General features: G+C 46.9%; 1 protein-coding gene across 18 annotated transcripts in view; it reads right to left on the bottom strand.

The window, feature by feature from the left end:
• Positions 1–1,273: 1,273 nt before the first annotated feature.
• The window catches only part of SLC8A1 (solute carrier family 8 member A1), a 281,236-nt gene continuing 257,338 nt past the window's right edge, over positions 1,274–25,171 (bottom strand). For all 18 annotated transcript variants that reach the window (XM_077812099.1, XM_077812102.1, XM_077812107.1 and 15 more), the window contains 2 exons: positions 10,622–10,897; positions 1,274–1,650 (listed from right to left, as the gene is read on the bottom strand). In XM_077812099.1, the coding sequence (XP_077668225.1) occupies positions 1,274–1,650; positions 10,622–10,897 (653 nt within the window). The remainder of the gene's footprint in view (positions 1,651–10,621; positions 10,898–25,171) is intronic.

Below are 25,171 nucleotides of genomic sequence, written 5' to 3'. Positions count from 1 at the left end.
CATTGACTTCAGTGCGCTCTGGATCACCCCATATGGGTAAATTCCTGCCCCACTGAAGTCAATGGGAATTTTGCCATTGACTTAATGGAGTCAGGATTTCACTCTAAGACTTTATGATGCATTTTGCACAGATTCTTCTCTTTAGCATTTATAGCTGCACAGTTCTTTGTTATTGCTCCTTAAAAACCCCTGTGTAGAGTGCTAAAGGGTTAGCGACTTCCTGTTATGCCATTAAGAAAAAATACCAAACCAAAACAAAAACCAAACCTGGGTGAAAAGAAAACTCACTCTCTTCTTCAGCATCTGATCCACACTGCTGAATGGACTATTGCTATACAATGCTATACACAGATATGGGTTACTTCATTCATGCAAAGTGTTACAAGTACCACAACAGCATTCCCCATCAGGAATATGAGACAGGAGCAATGCACTAGGGACTGGGCAGGAAATAGACGGTAACGAAAGTAAAGCCCACAAGATTTTGTCAGAACTAAAACAGGGACTTGAGACAAAGGGTTTGGACAGGTGCCTGCAAGGCACAGCGGGGGTGTGGGGTGGGCGGGCTCGCTGATTTTGTTTGCAGGGTATGGGGAGAGGGCATGCTGATCATAATACAGCCAAAAATTAAGGAAATGGCTTGCACTGTTCTTGTGACTCTCAACATGTCAACAACTGAATAATAAATGGGGCATCCAAGCAAGAACAGCAGTGGGGTTTCCATCCTATTGGTAGAAAGCTCTTGAACCCCTGGACTTCCTTCTTCAGTCCAGACTCTTGTTTTCATTCAATGGAGACAGATCTGCATGTCCTCAATATATGAAGGCAAATAGACTTTTGTAAGAAAGTCATGAAGTCCCCTATTCCTCGCCTTCCCTCCACCACTTGGCTTCTTAACAGCAATTCTGGCCCCTGCATTACTGAAAAGCCCAAATTACATTTCAGATCAATCCTCCCCAGGGGGCTGGGTGGGCGGAACAATAAAGTCAATATCATTCACTCTTGTAGGTAGAGTTGCAAAGATGGCCCTGCATCTGTGACTCCTTTAATATGCTGCAACCCCTGGTTAAGAATCTTGCTGAATTCTTACTCCTGCCTAGTACAAAGAATGCTCAAGCTGCATTCCATCAGCAGGTAAGTGAACATGGCAAATGTCTTTTCTTTTTCCTCTGTTCGTTATACACAATGTTGTATCTCTAGCTATACCTATATAGCTTTCTATATAGATACATATAGATCTCTAGTGATGTATTTACTATCTCTGATTGTTCCTTTAGAAGCCCTTTATGTGGCAGTAGGCTTCCAGAGATGAGAATAATATGTACAAGAGCCAAAGGAGCACAAAGAGGGATGATGTCAGAAGCTTGGCAGTCCGCGGCCCGCCTAGCTCACCTCCAATCTCTGGTCTCCGCCGGTAAAGCAGCACGCCCACACTGATAAAAGCAAAAATGGTGAAGAGGGTGACGGAGAAAGCCAAGGTGCCAGGGGAGACGTAGAACACTTCCCCGTTTGCTGCGTGGTAGATGGCAGCGATGGACCAGGCCACGCCAATCCCTAGGAAAACATTCACAGCATTGCTCCCGGTGACGTTCCCAATCGAGGCGTCGGCATATTGATCCTGCGTAGCCGCCACTTTGCTGGCAAAGGTGTCTGCAAAGCGAGAAGAAAAGCAGCCAGTCAGGTGGCAATAAAATAAGTTGCCTTGGAAAGGGCTACCCTGGTGCTGTTGCAAGTCTTTTCCTACTGGAGGACAGAGCTCCCGACAAGCTGGTCAAGATAACAGCTTGGCATCAAAGGTACATCTCCACTGCAGGTGAAAGTGGGACAGTAGCATGGCTGGCCAAACCTGAGCTAGCTTTAATCTAGCTATAGCAGGGTGCGTGTGGTGGCATGAGCTTCAGCATGGGCTAGCTGCCCCAATATGAGCTTGCCAGGGACTCAGGCAGCTAGCCCATGCTACCATATCAACACTACCCTTATTATTCATGCTCACTAGAGTAAAGCTAGAAAAGGCACGCCCATCCATGGTGCAATCACACCTTCGCTTGCAGTGCAGGCATACTCCCCAGAGATTGTATGATGGGGCAGCATCCAGCCACCTTTGGAGTGACAGTCAAGGCCCTGTATGATGAAGTCCAAACCCTTGGAATGAAAAGCTTTCCCTGAGGAGACCTGGACCAAGATCCCATCTCCCAAAGCTCCCTGCAAGAGTTAGAGGACCCCTGACAAAACACTTCCTGACCTCTTCCCCCAGGTACACTTTCTCTTGCCTGAAGCTGGCAGTTTCCCCAGCTCCTCAGGCCTTTTGTTTTCCTCAGAACTAGCTCCTAGGCACCTCCATTGTATATGAGTCACTTACTGGCTTATGGCGTCCTCCTTACACAAAACAAATGCTACAAGCATGTACCGTCATCTCCCAAAAGGCTGTAATAAGTGCTTCCACAGGATATAGTATCTTGGAACATTACTGTACAATAACGTAGCACACATATGACAGGTCTTTTGCAGCTGCATGGGTCTCTGGGAATTGGCTCTCATGGGCAACAGCAAACCAGACAGCATTCCCTGGATGTGGGTTTGTCTGGAGCAGTGGTTCTCAACCTGTTTACCATTGTGGGCTGCATGTGCAACTCTCTGTGTGTTATGCGGGCCAAATCCACACAATATATATACTGCCTATATGGCCCTGAGGATGTCATATGGGCCACAGCTGTGTGCTGATTGGGCCACAGATTGAGAACCACTGATCTGGAGAGATGTGTAATAGACTGCTTGCAAGTGATGGTCCCATGGGGTACGGAGAAGTTGGTTCTGCTGGCTCACTGAGGCAGGTGAATCTTTTCTACACTGATGGAGAGAGGATCTAGGGTGTGTGCTGAGCAGTCCTAGGGGAGGGACTCTAGAAACAGCCCAGCCTAGGGAAGAGATCTGAGCTAAATTTGATGTTATGGTGTTCATTTCTCTGCCACTCTTGCTCATGTTGAGTAGTACGAGATTCTGCATTTAGTCCTATTGAACTTAGTAGGAGGAAAGATGGCCTTTGCAGTGAGAACATTCACGCATCAGGGTTTTGCAAATATCTGAACGGCTCTAGCCACATTTCTGTGAACTATAACACAAGGGAGACTTCATGATCTCCCTCCGGTGGTCTGTTATCCCTTCTACATAGTGCACTGTGGCATGCAGCAGGAGAGATGCTGTCCATATCACCCTGCAGAGGCACTGCCTAGCCTGTAGGTCAAATTACCTGGAGTTCCTACTCAAACCAGACAGACCCTTAGTCTAGGGCAGGCACTCTTTTAGACTTCATGGACTTCAATGCGTAACCTAATGAAATACCCAAGGCAGTGAAGCCCCTACTAAAAACTCTGGATTGTTACCTATTTAGGATGAATACATTCTAAGGGTGCTTAGCTCTGACATAGCACTGTTCGTCTGCAGACACCAGTGCCTTCCAAAGGAAATGCCGTAGTCTGTAGCTATTTACAAGAGCAGCAAGCACCAGCTATGCAGCAATGTTGTACATTTATAATGGGCCCAAGCCTGCACTCCTTGAAGTTAATGGCATAGCTCCCACTGACTTCCGTGGTGCAGGATCAGGGCTGGTGGGCCTCACCCCGGGATGCTATGTACTTAGCTGTGCCTGTCCTTTGTACCAGTGCCTTCCCTCCCTACAGTACATCCCATGCAAAGGCCAGGGACAATTGTAGTCCCTATGACCAAGGAAGCCCTGCAATTTCCCCCTTGTGTACCTGGGGTCAGAAACTACCCCCTAATGAGGGAGTTGGGTCCTGGTTCACTGCATTGGCCCATGGAGCTAGGTGGGCATGACAAGGGATGTAGGCTGCACCATCCTAATGGATATAGAGCGTGCCTGCTTGGGAACTGGCTAAGGCATCCTCCTGTCTCAGAGCTATGATGCATTTGCTTTGAATGCTAGTGGCTAAATGCTATAATCTGCCTCTTGACAAGTTGTATAGCTACTGGATTTGTATTTGTACTCACTCACATGCGGCAAGCATGGCAATTGCCAACTTATGCCTAAAAGAAATCATATCGAAAAGCCAGTTGCATGGGTGCATAAGTGCATTTGATTTGCAACCACAAGGATGAAGTCAAAGCAAAGACACAAAGACATTTCATCAGATGGCATAAAGGCAAGGTACAAGAGGCAATACCGGGATAGCTATGCCCTTTGTGCTTACACTTGCCTCTGCATTTTCCACACAGCCCTGCCACATTGACTGCTCAGGGAATCAGCCAGGGGTCTTGTAGGAGAAAGGCTGTATTGTAATGCACACATATCAGAGGGCAGAATTAAGGCTGTGCCGACACTTTTCATGATGGACTGAGTTCTGCTGGTGAGCATGCCAAGCTTTCGAGCTTACACGAGCACTTCTTCAGGTCTGGGAAACATACTCAATGCTCTGGTCCAAGCTACAGAATTACTTTGATGTAAGTACGTATGCACATCCCTAAGTGACGCAGTTACCCCAACCTAAGCGCCAGGGTAGACGGCACTTCATTGGCGGAGGGCTTCTCCCACCGATATGGCTACTGCTTCTCAGGGATCTGTCGATGGGAGAAGTTTGCCCCCTGGCGTAGGAGCACATTCACTTCAGCACTACAGCGGCACAGCTGCATTGGTGCAGCTGCGCCAATACATCATGTTAAGTGTAGCCCTGTCCAGAGTATGTTTCCCAGACCTGAAAACCAGCTCTGTGGAAGCTTGAAATCTGGTCTTGCTCACCAACAGAAGCTGATCCAGTAAAAGACATTACCTCACCCCCTTGTCTCTCTAATACCGGAGACTGACAAGGCTACAATACTGCCTGCTTTTCATGATATCATTCCCTGAGTTCTGAGTGCTTCAGTTTGCAATCTTACCTTGCTCTTAATGACGGATTTCTGTAATGGAATTTTATACATCTCTCCCCTGTCTCTCCTGAGTCTCCTTCCCTAAGCTAAATAGGTCTAAGACCTGATCCTGCAAGTTATTCTACATGGGTGGCTGGATTTCTGTCCACTGATTTCTATGGGGTTCTGCATGCTCCATTTGCTGGATCAAAACTCCTATCTTTAAAAACTCTCTCCTCATCCCAAAGTCTTTACAAGCCTCTAATGATTTCCTTTGCCTTCCTCTGGCCCTTTCCTATTTCTGCTTTCTCCTTTCTGAGATGGGGTGCCCAAAGTGATGGCATCAGTTTATTTATTGACTTTATAATCTTGTCAACCTCACTCTCCATCCCTTTCTTAAGAAAGCCTATTATCCTCCTGGCTTTTTGATCACCACTGAGCAGAAGTTTGCATTGAACGGTTACGCCAGGCTGATCTATTTTTCCTGAGTGCTTGCAATTAAGTTAGAACCCTTCCGACTATGAGCTGCTCAGATGGTTATTCCTCTATGCAGTACCTTGCTATGTTATATTTCTGCTTGACACCATCTTGCCCAAACATCTAGCTTTGTAAATTCCCCCTGAAGTACCCGGCGACCCTGTCTAGTCTGACTAAGCTCAATAATTTTGTGTACTCCAGTTTTTTGCCTTTCAAGTAAGGCATCTCCTGTTTCAATAAAAAGCCTCTATTTAACTGTTCCATCAACAGCTCAAGGCATGGCACTGGATTAAATTTCTTACTGATATAGCTGGTTGAAATTTTTCTATCAAAACTTGGTTTGCAATGGAAAATAGGGTTTTCAGCTCAGTGAAAATCTTGGCAGAAAGTGACTGCATTCCTCAAAACACTGGTGGTTTTTAGAACAGGTGGCACAAACCCCTGTCAGGGAGGGGGTTTACGTCCAGGTTTGCTTGGTCCTGTCTCAGCACAGGGGCTGGACTTGATGATCTTGCAAGGTCCCTTCCACCCTGACATTTCTATGATTCTACACCAAGGCCTTAACCACAAAACCAAGCCCCCAGCCTCCCCTTCCCTGTCACTTACCCACCAACTTTATTTTTTCCCTAATATTGAGACACAAACTCATGGCCAGGAAGTGACGTATCCCATTTAGTCACCTTGCCCAACAATTGCTTTTACTGGAGGAAATGGACCATGCAGTGGCATTAAAGGGATGAGCACTATTTTGTTTAAGTATTCCTACTGTTGATACTTTGCTTACTTAGCTATTAATCAAACAGTGGCCACAGGCCCAATGAAATGAGATTATTGTAATTGATATGGCACATTCAAGAAACACTAGGGCACTGTATTTTTGTATTAAGAATGGAAATGATCAGGCATTGTTCTGTGAATAGCCAGTTGCAGTTTTTAATATATGAAAGACTGTTATTAGGCCAGGCACTTTATGTTCTGTATTTTGCCTCTATGTAAGTGATGATGGTTAGAAAAAAGGGCTTAGCTTTTCTTTACAAGTCATCTGAATTGGACACTGGACTGTGCATTTGCCCCCTGCACTCGAGTCCACCACATTGCTGTGGAGTGCAGCCATTTTCCTCTGGTGTGCACCTGGAGCCTTGCAGGCATAGAAAAGCTGTAAGTGATGTTTAGATTATGCACTATGGATCACAAAGAACTTGTTATTTCAAATAAATAAGAACAGACATACCCACAAAAAGCGGAATTCTCTGTTTTGTCGCTCAGTAAAATAAATGTAGTTTTGTTAGCCCTTCTGGGACCTGATGGGACTCCTGGTTGCTCCCTAGCATTGGGGGGTCCTGTATGAGCACCCGTGTCATTGGTTTTATGCAGCGTTGCCAACTCTTGCAATTTTATTGCGAGTCTTGTGATATTTAGGGCTTTCCTGAAGACCCAGCTCCTACAGTCTTCGCATTTTAAAAAAAATACAGTAAATTTCTAGCTGTTGTGGTTATAGTGAAAGGCTTGAAAATGTGATCCTTTCATGCTCTACAACAAGGCGGCAAATAAAACACCCTTCCCGCCCCCCAGTCTATTTTTGTAAGTTAATATCATGATTTTTTGGGGCCTGACTCCTGATATTTGAATGCTTGGAGTTGGTGATACTGTGCATGATCAAAATATATCTCAGCTGGACTGGTTTTGGTCATGGTCATGGTCTCTTGAAAGTCAGTTGTGCCTGGTAAGCCCAGCCCATAGTAAGGGGTGGAGGGAACAGTGGAGACATTCTGACACAGGAGACACAAGGCATCCTGGAGCAACCAGGTTCTTAGGATGTAACTTCCAATTTCCTTAATGAAGGCTTCCTTGCTCACCCTGTTTGATTCAGTCTGTTAAAAGAAGACAGAACGCCACGGAGTATGGAACTATAGGAATACTTATATCAGCTGATAATACGATCTATGAAGAACAGTCTCTTCTTTGCCTCTCTCAGGCCCCTTTGCTAAGTCTCTGCTAACCATGACTGCTTCTGAGGCAGTCTAATCAGTCCGAGGCCTATCTCCAAACAACAGGTATTAGAGGACTCTTCAGATGTTTCACTAGAAACACTTCTAACAGCTATTCACACTCAACCACCTAATTTTGATTCATCTGGATCAAAGCTGAATCTGGTCTCATCAGAGGTGTTCCATGCAGAACAAAGGACCTGAATGCAGAAAAATGTGTGAGAGATCAAGGGAGAATATTAAAGAAGCAGAAGTTCAGAATGAGAACATGGGATTGCAACTCTGGCAGGGGTTTGAATAAAATACAGCAATTTTCTACACTGAAAAACTGAGGGCATGGAAAACTTTTTAAAGCTTACAGAGATATTAGGTATTTTGGAATCTGTGGAAAAGAGGAGTTAGTTCTTTGAAATACTTTCCAGGGTACTGAATTGTCTTCTCAAATTTCAGCTCTCTACCCTATTAGATAGTCTAAAAATATGCCGCATACCTTTCAAATCTCTCCCAGTTTAACAAGTGTCTGCTTTAGCTGTCTCAACAAGAATAGTCCCATGGTAATTTTAGCAATACCATAGGAGTGGTATTAAGACTATGATACGGAGGAGGAGGGAAAACATACTACTTGTAAAGAAATTGATCTTTACTTTCCTCAATATCAGCAGAACTACTCAAAATTGTACCACATGGAATTCTTGTTTCTAGGTTTCCAAGTTTCCCACAAAATTGAAGATTAAAGATTAAAAAAAAAAACAAAACAAAAAAACCCACTTTTTTTGTAAACTAGGATTTATTTTATCCACACAATCAGTTCAAAAGGATGCTTGTTGAAATGGAGAGGACAGTGTGGGTCTTGATGAGGCTGTGTCAGATAATTCTTTGTTGCCTGACTAAAAAGGTTTGTTGGTTTTTAAACCTCTCCTTTTCTTTTGCCATTTTTTGTTTCCATATTCGATGGCAAACCAATAGCTTGTGTGTCTGTCCCTTTCCATGCCTAAATGCAATGGGCCCAGTTCACATACCCTTCCTCACACTGACTAGCACATGAGCTGTTCCAGTGGATTCTGTAAGGAGCTGGGTAACTGGGATGGCAGGGTTGGACTATGCTGGGAGAGGGATCCTGGGGGGAGTGCAATTAGAGTCAGTGACACTGATGCTGTTACTGGGGCATTGTGATTGTGGGGGTGGTGGTGGTAATTGACATAATCTGTTATTTGGAGAGCGAGGTCATAGAGTGTAAGGCCAGAAGGGACCGCCAAGTCATCTAGTCTGACCTCCTGCCTAGCACAGGCTGCTAAACCCCCACCCAGTTACCCCTGAATGGAGCCCAATAACCTGTATTAGACTAAAGTATTACAGCCCTCAGGAGACTAAAATGCAGGGACAGGGAATTGCTAAAGGGCACGTGAAAAAAGGGCATGTGAAAGCTACTAGGCTAGAAAGGAAAGAAAGGCAGCTGAGTAGTAACATTCTTGGTACATAAACAGGCTCTTCTCAAAAAGGGTCTCAAGGTGCTTTATGCCCATTAATAAACAGCAGCGCAACATCTCCCCCATTTCTGGTTCTGCAAAACTAAAGCTGATCCAAACCTGTTACTGAGATGAGACACAAGAGGAATCTTTTATCCCACCCAACCCATTCTTCCTCTTTGGTGGTTTGGATAATATGAACCTCAGAGCCCATCCAGCCCTCGTTTTGGTTGGGAAAAAATAAAACCTGACTAATGAGGTTTCACAAAAACAAGACACAAGACTCCTTGGCCCATTTCTAATTAGCACATAGCATCATTTGTTGAAATACAGAGCTGGTGATACCAGCTGATAAGAGGTAGGGAACATGGTGCTATTGGCTCCATTCCACCTGCTCTTCCCAGTCCTCTCTGAAAGCTCCTGTCAGGTCCTGGGCAGCTCCCTCCTTCCCTGCCAGGCTTCTCTCTGCTCCCTGCAGGGGAACAGGGAACCCAGAGCTGTAGTGGGAAGCACCTCTCTTCCTACCCCCAGCAGCCAGCCAGCAGCCCCTGTCCTGTGGAACATGACCGGAGAGTGAGATGAACGAGGTGTAGAGGCTGATCTGGCTGTGATATGGGAGAGATGGACAGCACAGTGCAGCTAACAACTCTGGGAGTCCTTGGTGAGCCTTCTCTATATGGCTACTGATTCCTTACACTTCTGTCGTGTACCCTTTTCTCTGTCTCCTCAAAGCTCCTCTTCACAGGGAGCTCTCCCCAGGTTGCTGCCCACTCTCCTCACCCCTCTGTACCTGCTCTGTCCTTTGAAGCAAGGTGGAGCTGCAGCAAACATAGCCTCCAGGTGAGGGTGTACCATTGACTGACATAAGGGTGAGACACTATTCTCAATATTATTTTCTAGGCCATCCCTTTACCTCCTCATGTTTTTGTTCTACTGCAGCTGATGTTTAGCGACAGTGGGACAGACACTGAAAAAAGGACTCACAAAAGGGTCCTAACTATTTAAATACACAATACATAATTTCCTATTATGCCAGATGAAAACCTCAAGTTTCACTCTGCATTTTGTTAATGGGTCCCAGTTAATGGTTGCCAATTAAATATCAGGAGTGTCAGAGAAATATGCACTGTGGATCCATGTAAATCCAGAGTAATTTATAGCAATATACCAGATAGCAGAAATTGGAGCTGTATGTTTTATTATCAGTAGCACCAACAGATTAAAATGACAGTAAGAGTAGCATAGCTAAAAGTACATTACTCTCATTTCACTGGTTTTCCATTCACTTATATACCAATATTAGTGGCGCCGAAAAAATCTTTTGGGATCTAAAAGAAACAAAGAAAGGCTTGCCAGACACAGTAACTATTTCTGGAGTGGAATAAGGACATTTTGTTTTAAGGGGATTTTAAAAAACCCAATCCAGTGCAGTTAATGTCATACCTACATGAGGTGTAAATAAACCCAACACTCTGCAGGCAGTGGAGAAAGCAAAAATGTGGATTGACACATGTTACTTTTGCACTCCATGAAACTAGAATTCTAGTCCGAGGAAGAAACCTTGGGTTTGCTGAAGTTAAGACTGTAAATATCAGTTACAAGTTGTTATCAAAACATTAGAAAGCCTGAAAATTCAAAGCTAAAGCTATACTTCAAATAACCCACAGCCATCACAAAGGGAAACACACCATTGGGGTCTCCCATGTGGTGTCAGTGTTACTAGTTAGCTCTTCATCCAGACCTGGATTTCTGCCTGTTCCCTCTGAATCCCAAATACATAGCACAGGGGAAAGATGGCAGAGATCATGTCAGGAAATTAAATTATTTTTTTACCTGGCACTGAAGTTCCCAACGCAACAAACACGACTGCAGTCACTGAATCCTTCAGGCCAATGGTGCAGCCAAAATGGGATGCCAAGTCTCCGATGAAAGCCGTCAGCAAACCAATCATTAGGATGGAGACGACGAAGCAGGCCCAGCCATTCCAGTAGTCTGTTGGGGGGACGAAGGCGAAAAGGACTTTCCAGAAGACGGTCAGAAAGTGCATCACATAATCAAAGCAGGAGGGCAGCTTCTCTTCCCCACATTCATCATCGTCATCATCCTCGCCTGGAGCAACAACACCAGAGTCTGATTAAACCCAGAGATGCACAGCTAGGTGTTCCGGCTCCTGCCTAAGTACTTATATGGCCCTTTGTACTGCACTGTTTGAGCCTCGCCCAGTCAGTAATGGAGTTTATCCTCAACACTCCCCTGCGAAGTAGGGATGTATTATTGTTATTATCACCCCCTTGTTACGGATGGAAAAGTTAGGCCCAGAGAGAATGATGGTGACATTTTCAAAACCACCTAAGTAATTTAGGAAAATAAATCCCACTGACTTCCAATGAGCTCTGTGCTCCTAAGTGAGCTAGGCACTTGGGAAAATCCCATCCCATGACACTTGTCCAAGGTCACACAAGAGACTGTGGCACAGCAGGCAAGCGAGGCCTATATTTCCCAGAGTTGCTAAGCCTTTGTAGTACTGATATCTTTTGGGTACAAAACTTGCGACACTCTGAGGGCTGCTGAGCCCTGCCCCCATCATCACAAGCAACCCCATCATACAATCCCACTCATAAATGTGTCCAGCTCTCTCATCAGACAAACTAAGTGTTTGCCCTCACAACTCCTACTGAGAGGCTGTTCCAGAACCTCACCCATCTGATGGCTAGAAATCTACTTCTAACTTCTAGCCAGAATTTGCTCATGGTCAGTTTATCCCCACTTCTTCTTGTGCCACTACTGTCCTTAACCTTAAATAGCTCCACCCTTCCTGGTGTTTACCCTTGATGCAGTTATAGAGAACAAATGTATCCCCCCTTGGCCGTGTCTGTGCTAGGCGAAACAAGCCCAGACCTTTTAGTACTTGTCTCATACAATAGGCCCTCCAGTCCCCTGATCATCTAGTAGCTCTTCTCTGCACCTCTTTCACCACTGCAGTAGTTGCAACATCCACTGTGTAAGCTGAAGGCCAGGAGGGAAACAGGTTGTTGGTCTCCATTGGAAGCCCCAGATAAATTACTAGAGGGGACTAGCTTCCCCGCCACCCCAAACAGGACTAAGAATATCTGTTAATGGGAAGAAAACCTGGACATTTAGAGTCTGTGATGGCTCTTGGTTTGTTTCAAGGATTAGAGACATTAGAAGCCAGAGAATAGTATCACTGAACTGAAAATGGCCAAGAGTGTAGTTACAGGGGCTGAGGAAGATAAAGCTGCTGAAATGAAAGGTAATAAGATCACTGTGTTCTGAATGGGGCTGGAAGAGGAAGGATGTGGGAGGAGTGAATCTAAACCTGCTCAGAAACCTTCTTTAGGTTCAAAATTATTATTAAATTGTGTTAGAAGCTCCAGTCATAACCCAGGACCATTGTGCTAGGTGCTGCACAAACACAGAAGCTCCCAACCTTCCTTCTCTAGACCACTCTATATTTTATATGCTTTTATCATTTCCCCTCTTGCTCATCTGTTTTCTGAGGTAACAATCCCAATCTTTTCAACCCACTTTGAATGAGAGTTTTCCCAGGTCCTTGATCATTCTTGTTGCTCTTCTCTGAGCCACTCCAGTTCTGCAATATCCTTTATGAGGTGGGGTGGGGCAATACTGCACACAGTGTTCCAGATGAGGCGACCACTCATCTCACTGATTGATATAAAGGCATTATTAGACAATTCTCTGTATTATTCTCCGTCACATACTTTATGCATGTGAACAGTGTGTTAGGTAGTTTGATCGCACTGTGCATTGCACAGAGTCTCTGCTGAGCTGTCTATAATGATGTCCAGGTCCCTTTCCTGTGCAGATACTGTTAATTTAGAACGCTGTAAGGTTTATGAGTAGTTTATACTTCCCCTCCCTGCAAAGTGCATTCCTTTGCATTTATCAACAATGAACTTCAGAGACTGCTGCACTGGGGAGAGAGGTAAAACAAGGTCTAGCCAGGGCCAACCCTTTCCCCGCAGCAACTCCCTGGGCCTAGAACCATGTAGGGAGACCCTCACCAGTCTAGTGAAGTAGACGACCATGTGACTTTGGTGAAAAGATGCAGAAACAGAAACCAGGCAGAGACTCCAGCTGGTCAGAGCAGGAGCAAAATCAGCCAAATCTGGATTCCCCTGGACATTCAGTTTTGACTGGACTTTCTCTATCCTATGCTGATTAGCTGTTTGCTCCAACCCACCAACTCCCTCCCAGTCTCTTCATCTCAGCTTCACGCTTCCTCTGCTCTGTCCCCTTCACTGCCCTTTTCCCAGCAACATCCCTTCTCCCTTTCCTTGTCTTTCTGTTTAGGTTATCCCCTCCAAATTAAACCTGTGACGGTACTTTACCTCTCACCAACCTGCTGCATGATCTTGGGCAAGTCATTTCCCTTTGTCTCTCTGTTCTGTTTAGGCTGAAAACTCTTTGGGGAAAAGTCTCTTGCAATTTTTTGTTGTTGCTGTTGTTCAGCACCTAGCATAATGAAGCTCTGATCTCATCTGTCTAGGTCTTCATGAAACACAAATAATGATTTAATATTGTTTTGGTCAGCTTCCCTATCCTCCACAGGATGTATCCTTTGCAATCTCTTAACCATCTGCCATTGAGTTACTGTGCGCCTGCTGCGGAAGTGGAAAGGTGCAGCAGTTCTGTCTGTTTTAAGGGTGTTTGTCATGCTGAATTGTCAGCATGTCCCCCAGGTAAAGGGGTGATTTGCCTCCTGCCTAACTGGTCTGAATTCTTAGGGGTACTGAACTTCTGCCTGGCAGGAAAGAGACATTGCTGAGCTGAGAATTCCAGGGTGGGATTTAGTCCAACAGCACAATGCACTAACACACCAACGTACAAGAGACCTGAAGAGCAGGTTCTCTCTCTCTCCAACAGAGCTGGTCTTAAAACACGTGACCTCACCCACCTTGTCTCTTTTACATACAAAGAGAATCTGCAGAACCAAATCTGGCACATTTCCCCCTCTTGACTTCAGGAGGCTGCTGCTCTTCTAATTTCTCTTTGATTTGCCCAAAGCACTAGTTTAATGGGATCAGAGACAATGTTTAGCCTACTACGTCAATCTGGGAGGTGTGCCGTGACTCGTGGTCAGTGTACTTCCCTTCTTCCCAATGCTCTAGACTTTGATTTCTAGTCTGTCTTGACATCCACTCTCCATGGCTTTCCAGGCAGAGGATGCTGACCGGTCTGATGGGCTGGTAACATGCTGACTTACTCAAGGGTCTCCGACAGCACGGCTTGCATTCCTCAGTATTGAAATTTAAGTTCCAAGGCAATAAACAGCTTCCATGAATCATAGCTGACTAACTGTAGCCAGGCTTCACTAGTTGAGCAGAGATGCTAAAGGATGCTCTTATGGTGAAGGCAGGTGAGGGATGCAGGAGATCAGTGTATGATCCCCAGCTCTGGCAAAGACACCCCGTGTGACTTTTGGTACGTCACTTGATTTCTGTGCCTCATTTCCCCAGCTGTACAATGGGGATTGTAAATGGCACCTTTATCCCTCGTCTATCTGAACTGTGAGCTCTTTGGGGCAGGACTATCTTTACTCTGGATACGTACAGCGCCTAGCCCACTAAGGCCTCAATCTTGGTCAGGGTCTCTGGGCACTAGCCAAGAGGTGGGAGGTTCACATCTGTGTCAAGTCCATTTCCTCTGGAACACTGACCTAGATTTCCAAAAGCAGCTAGTGATTTTGTGTGCCCAACAAGAGACAGCTTAAAGGGATTGTCAGAGCAGGGGCTCAAACCTTCTGAAAATCAGTTCTCTTTAAGGTGCCTCACATTAGACACCCACAATTCCTGGCCATTTATGAAAAAGTTAAGGCCATTACTTTCTTTTTCTCCTTTTGTTTCCTACACCATGGCCCTATGTGCAGTGATGAGCTGCCAAAATCTTAACAACCAGTTCCCTATAAAAAGTTCTGATTTAAGGGATGTGCCCCAGTATGTATTTTTTGTACCAACAGGGCTATCATACATCCGTATTTTCCCAGGAGGAATTTTTAAATTTTAAAAATTCCTCCCGGACTGCGCTTTAAGAACCAAAAAGTCTGACCTGTCCGGGAAAATACGGGTGTGTGTTAACCCTGCCGAAAGTTCTTTTTAAAAAAGATGGGCCTGAACTAGAAATGAGCTCCGTTTCACATGTGTGGGTCCCCGCCACTCCCTGGGGGTGTGCTCGGGTGACCAGATGTCCCGATTTTATAGGGACAGTCCTGGTTTTGGGGTCTTTTTCTTATATAGGCTCCTATTATCCCCCCCCACCCCGTCCTGATTTTTCACACTTGCTCCCTGGTCACCCTAGGGTGTGACCATGTGTGAGTCCCAGTTGCTCCCTGTCCCCCTCATTGAAGCAGATGTGCAGGGTTACTGCCCAGAGAACTGCAGGGCACCAGTGGATGTGGGGTCAGCTGCAGACAGGGCCGTGGGGCAGGGCTGGCTGGAGGCAGGGGGTGCAGGGCTGGCTGCAGGCAGAGCAGAGGGTGCAGGGTTGGCTGGAGACAGGAGGGTGCGGGGTTGGCTGGAGGTAGGGACTGGCTGCAGGCAGGGTAGGGGGGTGCAGGGCTGGCTGGAGACAGGTGCTGGCTGCGGGCAGGATGTGTGGGGGTGGTTGGAGGCAGGGGATGGCTGTGGGTAGGGCAGGGGATGTGTGCAGCAGGGGTTGGCTGGATACAGGGCAAGGGGTGCGGCAGGGGCTGACTGCAGGCAGAGGGTGCAGGGCTGGCTGGAGACAGGGCATGGGGTGCGTGCGGCAGGGCCTGGCTGCAGGCAGGGCAGGGGGTGCATGCGGCAGGGGCTGGCTGCGGGCATGGGGTGCAGGGGTGGTTGGAGACGGGGGCTGGTGTAGGCAGGGCAGGGGGTGCATGCGGCAGGGGCTGGCTGCAGGCATGGGGTGCAGGGGTGGTTGGAGACGGGGGCTGGTGTAGGCAGGGCAGGGGGTGCGGCAGGGGCTGGCTGGAGGCAGAGGATGACTGGCTGTGAGCAGGGGGTGCGGCGGGGTGGCTGGAGGCAGGGGCTGGCTGCGGGCAGGGGGTGCGGGGTGGCTGGAGGCACAGCAGGGGGTGCGGCAGGGGGCTGGCTGTGGGTGGGGGGTGCAGCAGGGGGCTGGCTGCAGGTGAGGGGCTGGTGTGGGCAGGGCAGGGGGTGCGGTAGGGGCTGGTTGGAGGCAGGGGGTGGCTGGAGACGGGGGCTGGCTGCAGGCAGGAGGTGCGGGGGCGGCTGGAGGCAGGGTGGGGGTGCAGCAGGGGCTGGCTGCAGAGCAGGAGGTGTGGGGGAGGCTGGAGGCAGGGGGTGGCTGCGGGCAGGGGGTGCAGCAGGGGGTGGCTGCGGGCAGGGGGTGGCTGAAGACGGGGCTAGCGGCAGGGCAGGGGGGGCGGGGGTGGCTGGAGGCAGGGGATGGCTGCAGGGCAGTGGGCGCGGCAGGGGCTGGCTGTGGGCAGGGGGTGCAGGGGTGGCTGGAGGTGCAGGGTGTAGCTGGAGGCAGGGGCTGGCTGCGGGCAGGGCAGGGGGTGCGGTGGGGGCAGCTGGAGGCGGGGGGTGGCTGCAGGCAGGGGGTGTGGGGGCGGCTGGAGGCGGGGGCTGGCTGGAGATGGGGCGCAGGGGGTGCAGGGGTGGCTGCAGGCAGGGGGTGGCTGTGGGCAGGGCAGTGGGCGTGGCAGGGGCTGGCTGCAGGCAGGGGGTGCAGGAGGTGCAGGGCGTGGCTGGAGACGGGCTGGCTGTAGGCAGGAAGTGCGGGGGCAGCTGGAGACGGGGTGGGGGTGCAGCAGGGGCTAGCTGCAGGGCAGGAGGTGTGGGGGAGGCTGGAGGCAGGGGGTGGCTGCGGGCAGGGGGTGCAGCAGGGGGTGGCTGGAGACGGGGGCTGTCGGCAGGGCAGGGGGGGCGGGGGTGGCTGGAGGCAGGGGATGGCTGCAGGGCAGTGGGCGCGGCAGGGGCTGGCTGTGGGCAGGGGGTGCAGGGGTGGCTGGAGGTGCAGGGCGTAGCTGGAGGCAGGGGCTGGCTGCGGGCAGGGGGTGCGGGGGCGGCTGGAGGCGGGGGCTGGCTGGAGATGGGGTGCAGGGGTGGCTGCAGGCAGGGGGTGCATGGGGTGGCTGCAGGCAGGGGGTGGCTGCGGGCAGGGCAGTGGGCGTGGCAGGGGCTGGCTGCGGGCAGGGGGTGCAGGAGGTGCAGGGCGTGGCTGGAGACAGGGGCTGGCTGTAGGCAGGGCAGGGGGTGCGGGGGCAGCTGGAGGCAGGGCAGGGGGTGTGGGGGGGGTGGCTGGAGGCGGGGGCTGGCTGGAGGCGGGGCGCAGGGGGTGCGGGGGCAGCTGGAGGCAGGGCAGGGGGTGTGGCGGGGGTGGATGGAGGCGGGGGCTGGCTGGAGGCGGGGCGCAGGGGGTGTGGGGCTGGCTGCAGGCAGGGGGTGCAGGGGGTGGCTGCAGGCAGGGGCTGGTTGCGGGCAGGGTGCTGGGCACTCACGGGGAGAGCGGCTCGGAGTGGCCCGAGCAGCAGGACGCAGCCCAGGCCCAGCAGAGCAGCTGGGGACCCCCCAGGCAGCAGCGGGAGCCCCGGGGCCAGGGGAGCAGCAGCACCAGGGCTCGTGCCAAGGGCCAGGTGGCAGCCCACATGGCTCCCGCAGCGCCCCCGGCGGCCAGAGGAGGAATTACATCACTTCCTGGCCAGAGCTCATCAAAGCCTCAGCGCCCCCTGCGGGGAAGCAGGTTAACAACTGGTTCTAAAACTGCTTCAAAATGTAACAACCCGTTCGCGGGAACTGGCTCCAGCTCACCACTGCCTACGTGTATGTAGCTCTACGTACACAGAACACCTAGTCACAGCTGCTCCACAAGGACAGAGCAGAGAAGCTCTTGCAAATAGGGAGAAACTCATGTTGCAGCGTGCAAAGGAAAAACAAATGTAATGATGTCACGTGGCTAAATCACAATGGCAAAAGGTAGTGGCATTTATATCTCCCCTCTCCTACACCAAGAGTTGTACAATACACAAGATCACAACTTTTGTGCTGGTCAGAAATTCCTTAAACTGAAACTTAAACAACTAGCCCAAAGTTTTATGGACTGTATTCATTTCCTAATGAAATCAATAGGAGTATTTGCATTGACCTTGATGAGAGCTAAACTGCACTAAACCAAACTGTGCAACAGGGCATCCTAAGGATGTAGTGAGTGGTAATTAACAACTAGCTTGCGCTTGAAGGGGTAACTTGCAGTTGTCCTTTTAAACATCTGAGATCCAACTTTTCCCTTAGGTGTGTGTGGCTAGCAACAGGAGCTGCACATGGGCATCCAAGCACAGAATCTGCATCTCATCATTTTCCTGCAATGCAGTTTCAGTCTGTGCAACAGAGTTGCAGGTTAATTTCACTCAAATTTTGAAATGCTATATGCTGCCTCCAGTAATAAAGAACGCAGGCAGAGCAGCAGATGTTTTAGGAATAAGTTCTTCCAGGACATTAGAAATCAAAGGGGCAATAAGCCAAGGAGGACACTCAGGTTGACTTCAGTCAGTGAATGATCAGGTCCTAGCTAGTCAAATATACCTAATTTAAAGGAACTATTTGCACTAGCTCTAATGTTTGCACAAGCACCTTTTATCTAGAGAGTCAGGAGAAGGGTCTCTTAGTTGTTAGGAAGGCTATAAGTATTGTAATAATGGTGTGCAATTTTCTTAAGCCCCAACTGCTTGCCTGTGTGAGCATTTTCCTTTCCATATCTCTTTATGCAATGGTGGCATTTCTTTTGTGTTTAATTTAAAAGGAAAAACGTATAAAGACCCCTGCAAGGAGTGTAAAACGATGTTGCTGTGTATTATGTATTTATTTGTGAGCACCAACTAAAACTGCATTCAAATGGTGGCACAACAACATAACAGAAGAATTACTGGGAGCCACTTCTGGTTTAGTTTTTGTTCTGTTGCCACACATAACAAAAGCAGCATTCTAGCACCAATTGCTAGTGTTGGTATGGAAGGATGCCAGACTGAGAGTTTGGCTGCCCAATATAGCATTTGGTTTTGGAGGAAAAAGCTAATACTGGAAAACACAAATACACCACCCATACAAACCAACATACCTTCCAGAAAAGGAATAGAGATTACATTTTTCAAAAGTTTTTGTTGAGTTGAAAAGCTGAAAAAATGTCAAGTAGAAACTAAACTACACTAATGTTTTGACGTTGCCAAAAATGAAACAGTCCATTTTGTTTCAACCCCAAAATTTTTGTTTTGCTTTGCAGGAATCTTGAGGAAAAAAAGCAAGTGACCAGGGAAGATACACAAACTGCTAGAGGAGATTTAGGCCATGTCTACACTAGAGCTGTACTGATACAGCTGCGCCACTGTAAGATCTCTCATGTAGTCACTCTATGCTGACGAGAGAGAGCTCTCCCATCGACATAGTTAATCCACCCCAGTGAGTGGCAGTAGCTATGTCGGTGGGAAATGCTCTCCCATTGACGTAGCGCTGTGCCCACTAATGCTTAGGCCGGTGCAACTTAGGTCACTCGGGGGAGGAGGGGGAGTGGAAAGTTCACCCCCATGAACAACATAAATGGTAGTTGCTAGTGACATCCAACCCCTGCAGGTGCAAGGAAGGCTGAGACCCCGGCCAGGAATGTGAGGAGAAGGACGAGCCCCTAACTGCAGAGGAAGCTACCTCACTGCTGAATGGCTCTGTTCCCAGGCAGAAAATGTTCACAGCATCCCACATCCATGGGCTCCTCCTCCTTCTTGCAGTCCTGGCCAGTGGTCTCTGCTACGCAGGGCCAGGACCACAACCTCCCCTGCACCTTGGCCATGCAGGTGCCCAAATCCCAACCCTGCCCCCTAATTTTCTGGAACTGTAAAAATAAAAATGGTTAAAAATTAAAAAAAATAAATAAAAAATGAAAATTGATATTAGTTTTCTAAACAAAAAAGTAAAAGTAGAATTCTGCTAAGCCTACTTGTAAAGGTAGGCACCCGCGCCTCCTCTGGTTATATTGTGAATCTCCTCCCCTGGAACTTTTGGTCAAAATGCATGAAAAGCAAAACGAGGTTTTTTGGATTGAAATGAAGTGTTTCACTTTGACATTATCAAAATGGCCTGGCTTGGTTGAAACTAGCCCATGAACTATACATGAAGTTGTGAAGAGTTTTGGCTGACCCCAAACTGCATTTTTTAGGCAAATCAAATATTAGTCTGAAAAATCTTGTCCAGCTCTAATTAACACCCAGTGAGGTATAAAGGAGATTAAGCTTTAGAACAGAAGAGACAGTTGAAACTGGTGAAAGTTTTCCAGCTACATTCTGTAGGATATTTTTCCTGGATTCATTCCACCTGGCTTATAAGCCCTCCAAACTTTGTGGGTCTAAATGTTTTTCACAAATCAAACTATGGAATCTGTGTCTCACTCAACACTTCAAGATCTTGCAATTTTGCACATACAAAATTTTGCACTGAAACACCACAGCAGCATCAATCGGCAACTTTGAGTGGTGGACAGAAGACAAGGAGAGGGAAAGCAACGCACAGGAAAGTCACAAACATGCAGGACCAAACTGTGGCAAACAGCATCCCCATGTTTCAGGTGGGACAGAGCAGTGCTTCATTCAACATGCACCTTAAAGCACAATGTTTAATATGGTAGAAATAAATAATAGGAAGCTTGATTTTATTACCTTGGTAGACAACAAAGGAAACTCCAAACAAACTCTGCTATGTACTGGGGTGGAGATGGGGAATTTATTTAAGTCTGAATCCTGTGCAGTTCTTAGCTGATCCCACAAAGACTGGGCTGGCTAGACACATCTCTGCTAGCATTATAATTTTGCAACAGGCATTTTAAAATATCTAGAGAGCTGTGAGGCAGTGGAGCTGTCGCAGAGTTAAAATCTTTAGGGAGATGATGAAACAGATTTTTAAAAATGAATCTGAGTGTGGCTGTCACAATATTGGTCTGGATCTGTCTGTCATTTTTCTGAGGGTTAATAATGAACCTCTCTAGAAGAGCTAGGATAGAGGTTGCTAGGTTGCTTAGAGAGCCATATGCACCCACTCTGAGATGTTAGGCCAAACAGCTACCAGGCATCTTTGCTGCCAGAGAAAGTTTCCAACCCTAAAAATAATAAAAATGTAACATTTTGCTCTTTAGTCACCCATGTTGTAGCTCAACTACAAGGTATGCAGGAATGACTGGCTGGGGGAACCTGTCTGTGGCTTTTGTTATATAGAAAGCCAGACCAGACAATCACAATTGTCTCTTTTGGCCTTAAAACTCCATGAATCATGTATTAACTTTCCTGAATCTAATAAGCACACTGCTACAGAGAGCTAGCCTATATATTCTAAACACGTTATGTCCAAGCGTGATGTCCCTCCTAGCTGTACATCTGGAGTACAGCTGCACTACTGCCAACCCCAAGTGTAAAGAAAAGAAAAAACAACCATGAATCAAGCCCACCCAAAATCATGAGATTTAATATAATTAATTAGTTAATTAAATAATAATGCTTTTGGGATTATTATTTTCCTTCTGGGTTTTGAGCCTTCATGGTGTGCTCAGGTCACAGGTTCAAGTTTGTCTCTGCAATCAAGAGAGCTAGAATATTACTTTTTTTTTTTTTTTTTTAAATGAAGGCTGAGATTCTCCCTGTGATCACAGGACTCCAGGGGCTGGGCTTTAAGAAACATCAAATATTGCTAGAATCATGATTAAAAAAAAAAATCACAAGACCTGGCAACACTGTTAAAAATGCTCAATGTCTGCTCCCCACCCCAATTGTAGAAGCCAGTGCAAGATTTTAAGGGGGACTCTCACCCATCTCTGTGTAGGGAGACTGCATGGGACAGACAACTAAATATCTCCCCCTCCCCATGTATGCTAACAGGAATAAGCCCCCATCCCCCTGTTAGATGACACAGAAGAGCCCCTAGGCCTGCCTCCTGGCAGCATTAGGAGGAGAGAGCAGCACAGAGGCCCTGGGGCGCAGCCAATGGGAGTGCCCACACATAAGATGGCTGGAGGGGCGCACACTAACAAACAGCCATGCTCCCAAGGTACGGTGTAGGGAAGGTAAAGGAGGAAGCACACACGCCCCACCCCCAAGGTGGGGAAAAACCTCCTTTCAAAGTGCTGCAGCAGCTAAATGTGATGGAATGGGGTGGTGGGAGAAGGGCTGCATATTTGTGGTCAGTATATTTATGTCTGCATCTGTAATTTTCACTCCATGCATCTGAAGAAGTGGGGTTTTTACCCACGAAAGCTTATGCTCAAATAAATCTGTTAGTCTTTAAGGTGCCACCGGACTTCTTGTTGTTTTTGTGGACACAAACTAACACGGCTACCCCCTGATACATTCAGATCTAGATAGCCTATAATCTGATCCCAAATGCCTCATTTCTGATTATTAAAAAAGTATTAAATCTCCATTAGGATTATCATTCATCATCTCTATCAATCAACTTTTTTGAGTGAATGATGGGTGTATATTCAAATATATAATAGAAATTTGGTCTCTCTCTTTCTACATACAGACACATCCTAAACTATGTCTATTACTGCAATGATAACTGCACACCTGTGGTTGCCTTTGCTATAATAAGGGATGCGATAAATAATTTATTTTGGATTAGGTTATTTTGCCTGTAAACTCTTGGGCAGGAGCTGACTTACTGTGTTTGTGCAACACAATTGGGCCCTGATCTTGGTTTGGGCCTCTCAGAGCTACTGTAATACACATAATAAAAATCCAAGAGCTTTTGTGAGGATGGAGTTTTAAAAGTGAAGTCATGACCTGAAAGTTTTGTCTCCAGATACAATGAAAGACAATAAAACTTTCTCTTCTAAATGAATCACACATGAAAGCTAACAGCTATCAAGTTCTCCATTTAAGACATAGGGGAACTTTCTCCCTATAATCAGGATACCTCAGTTATGTAATGACTAAAAAAAGGGAATCCCCCATAAGAGGGGCTAGAGATATTAATCTGTCACTTCAGTGTTATGTAGTTATTGATATTGAGCCAGCATTTATAAGACAATGAGACCATAACATTCATTACAATCAGAGCTGTTCATAAATATGTTTGAAGTGCCTACTTATCTGAAGGACAGGGAAAAATATCTGTTCACTATTTGTTTTTCTGTTAAACTTTATAATAAAATGTAAGATAGACAGCTTTGCTCAGAATGGAAGGAAATTACTTAAGACAACTCAAGGACATTAGATTTTGAACTCCGCAGTAAGTAGCATTGTTTTTTTTGTTTTTTTTTTTGCGGAGAAGGCAATCTGTACAGATATATGTTTTAAAAGAATACATTTGAAACTTTATCAGACTTTAAATCATGCATATTAAACGCTCAGATTAAGGGCAAATTAAATATCAGTTGTGGGCTTCACTTGTTATGACATGTAATTATCATTCTGAAACAGGGGAACACTATGAGTGGGATTTTCAAGAGCACCTACAAAATGGGAGGGGCTGCAGGAGCTCTGAAGGACAGGGTTAGAATTTAAGATGATCTGGACAAACTGAAGAAATGGTCTGAAATAAATAGGATGAAATTCAATAAGGAAAAATGCAAAGTACTCCACTTTGGAAGGAACAATCAATTGCACCAACACAAAATGGGACAAGACTGCCCAGGAAGGAGTATTGAAGAAAAAGATCTGGGGGTTATAGTGGATTACAAATTAAATATGAGTCAACAATGTAATACTGTTAAAAAAAAAAAAAAAGACCATCACTCTGGGATGTGTTAGCAGACGTGTTGTAAACAAGACATGAGAAGTAATTCTTCCGCTCTACTCAGCACTGATAAGGCCTCAGCTAGGGCACCACACTTTGGGAAAGATGTGGACAAACTGTAGAAAGTTCAGAGGAGACAAACAAAAATGATGAAAAAAAATCTATAGAATGACCTACAAGGAAAAATTGGGTTTGTTTAGTCTGGAGAAGAGACGATTGAGGGGGGGGACATGAGAGTAGTCTTCAAGTACGTAAAAGTTTGTTATAAAGAGGAGGGTGATAAATTGTTCTCCTTATCCACTGAGGACAGAGCAAGAAGTAATGGTCTTAAATTGCAGCAAGGTGAGATATTAGGAAAAAAAACATTCCTGTCAGGGTGGTTAACCACTGGAACAAATTACCTAGGAGGGTTGTGGAATCTCCATCATTGCAGGTTTTTAAGAGCAGGTTAGACAGACACATGTCAGGGATGGTCTAGAATACTTAGTCCTGCCTCAGTGCAGGGGACAGGACTAGATGACCTATCGGAGTCACTTCCAGCCCTATGTTTCTATGATTGTATAACTTTTGCTCCTGAGTTATGTAGATTCTTTTGAAAATCCCAGTCTATAAACTCAGAATCTTTAGTGGTAGTTACAAGACAAAAAGAGCCGTGACCTACTGTGAACTTCCTTCTAGCTCTAGCAGAGCAGCCAGCATGGATCACCAATGAAATGCCCAAATATCAGAATTAGAGAGATTATAGAATTCTACATCCTATTCCAGAAATTCATTTCCAGTATGCTGTAACATTTCCAAACTACAGCAGTATTCACTACCCCAAAAAAAAAAAAAAAAATCTAGCTGTTAACTGCTACACGCTAAAATTAAACACAGAAACTTATCAGGTCTACAGAAACTTTATACTGTGACAAAGCTCTGTCCTTGTCTCCGTGGGTCCCACGTTTTCTGGGAGATTTTGCTAGCCTCAGAGGCTCACTGTGTCCATCCACATAACCCTTCTCTCTCTATAGACAAGGGTCACAGTCTACTGAGCCATTTTCATCATAAGCCAGCAAGGGAGGTGAGGAGAAGCTATCCTCCCTTGCACAGTCTCTGTTGCCTCCCAGTCTCAATAATTAATTGGGGGGGCAGCAAAGGGGGGAGCCCGGGCCCACCCTCTACTCCGGTCTCTAGCCCACGGACCCTAATAGTATCAGCTATGGTAGTTGACCTTTTAGAAACATGACATGTACAATTCCCTGGGCTACTTCCCCACAGCAGCCCCCACTTCCTCAAGCTCCACTTCACCCTTACCTCAGGGCCTCCTTCCTTGTGCCTGACTTGGTGTGTACTACTCAGCCTCTCCAACAGCACAACTTCCTCCCACAGCTCCTGACATGCACACCCACCTGACTGACTGGGAGGCTTTTAACTAGTTTCAGCCAGCCCCTGCCTGGCTTCAGGTGTCCCAATCAACCTAGCATTCTCCCTGCCTTCTGGAAAGTTCTTAATTGGCCCCAGGTGTCTTAATTGACCTGGAGCAGCTGCCATTTAACTTATCCTGGTACCAGGGATTTGTTTAGCCTGGAGCTAATATATCTATCTCCCACTACTTTTCTATAGTCATCTGGCCTTGCCCTGTCACAAT

Source organism: Eretmochelys imbricata, chromosome 3 (genome assembly GCF_965152235.1).
Source record: "Eretmochelys imbricata isolate rEreImb1 chromosome 3, rEreImb1.hap1, whole genome shotgun sequence".
Taxonomy (NCBI): domain Eukaryota; kingdom Metazoa; phylum Chordata; order Testudines; family Cheloniidae; genus Eretmochelys; species Eretmochelys imbricata.
The sequence above is the reverse complement of the archived record's forward strand: the minus strand, read 5'-3'. Positions and strand labels throughout refer to the sequence as shown.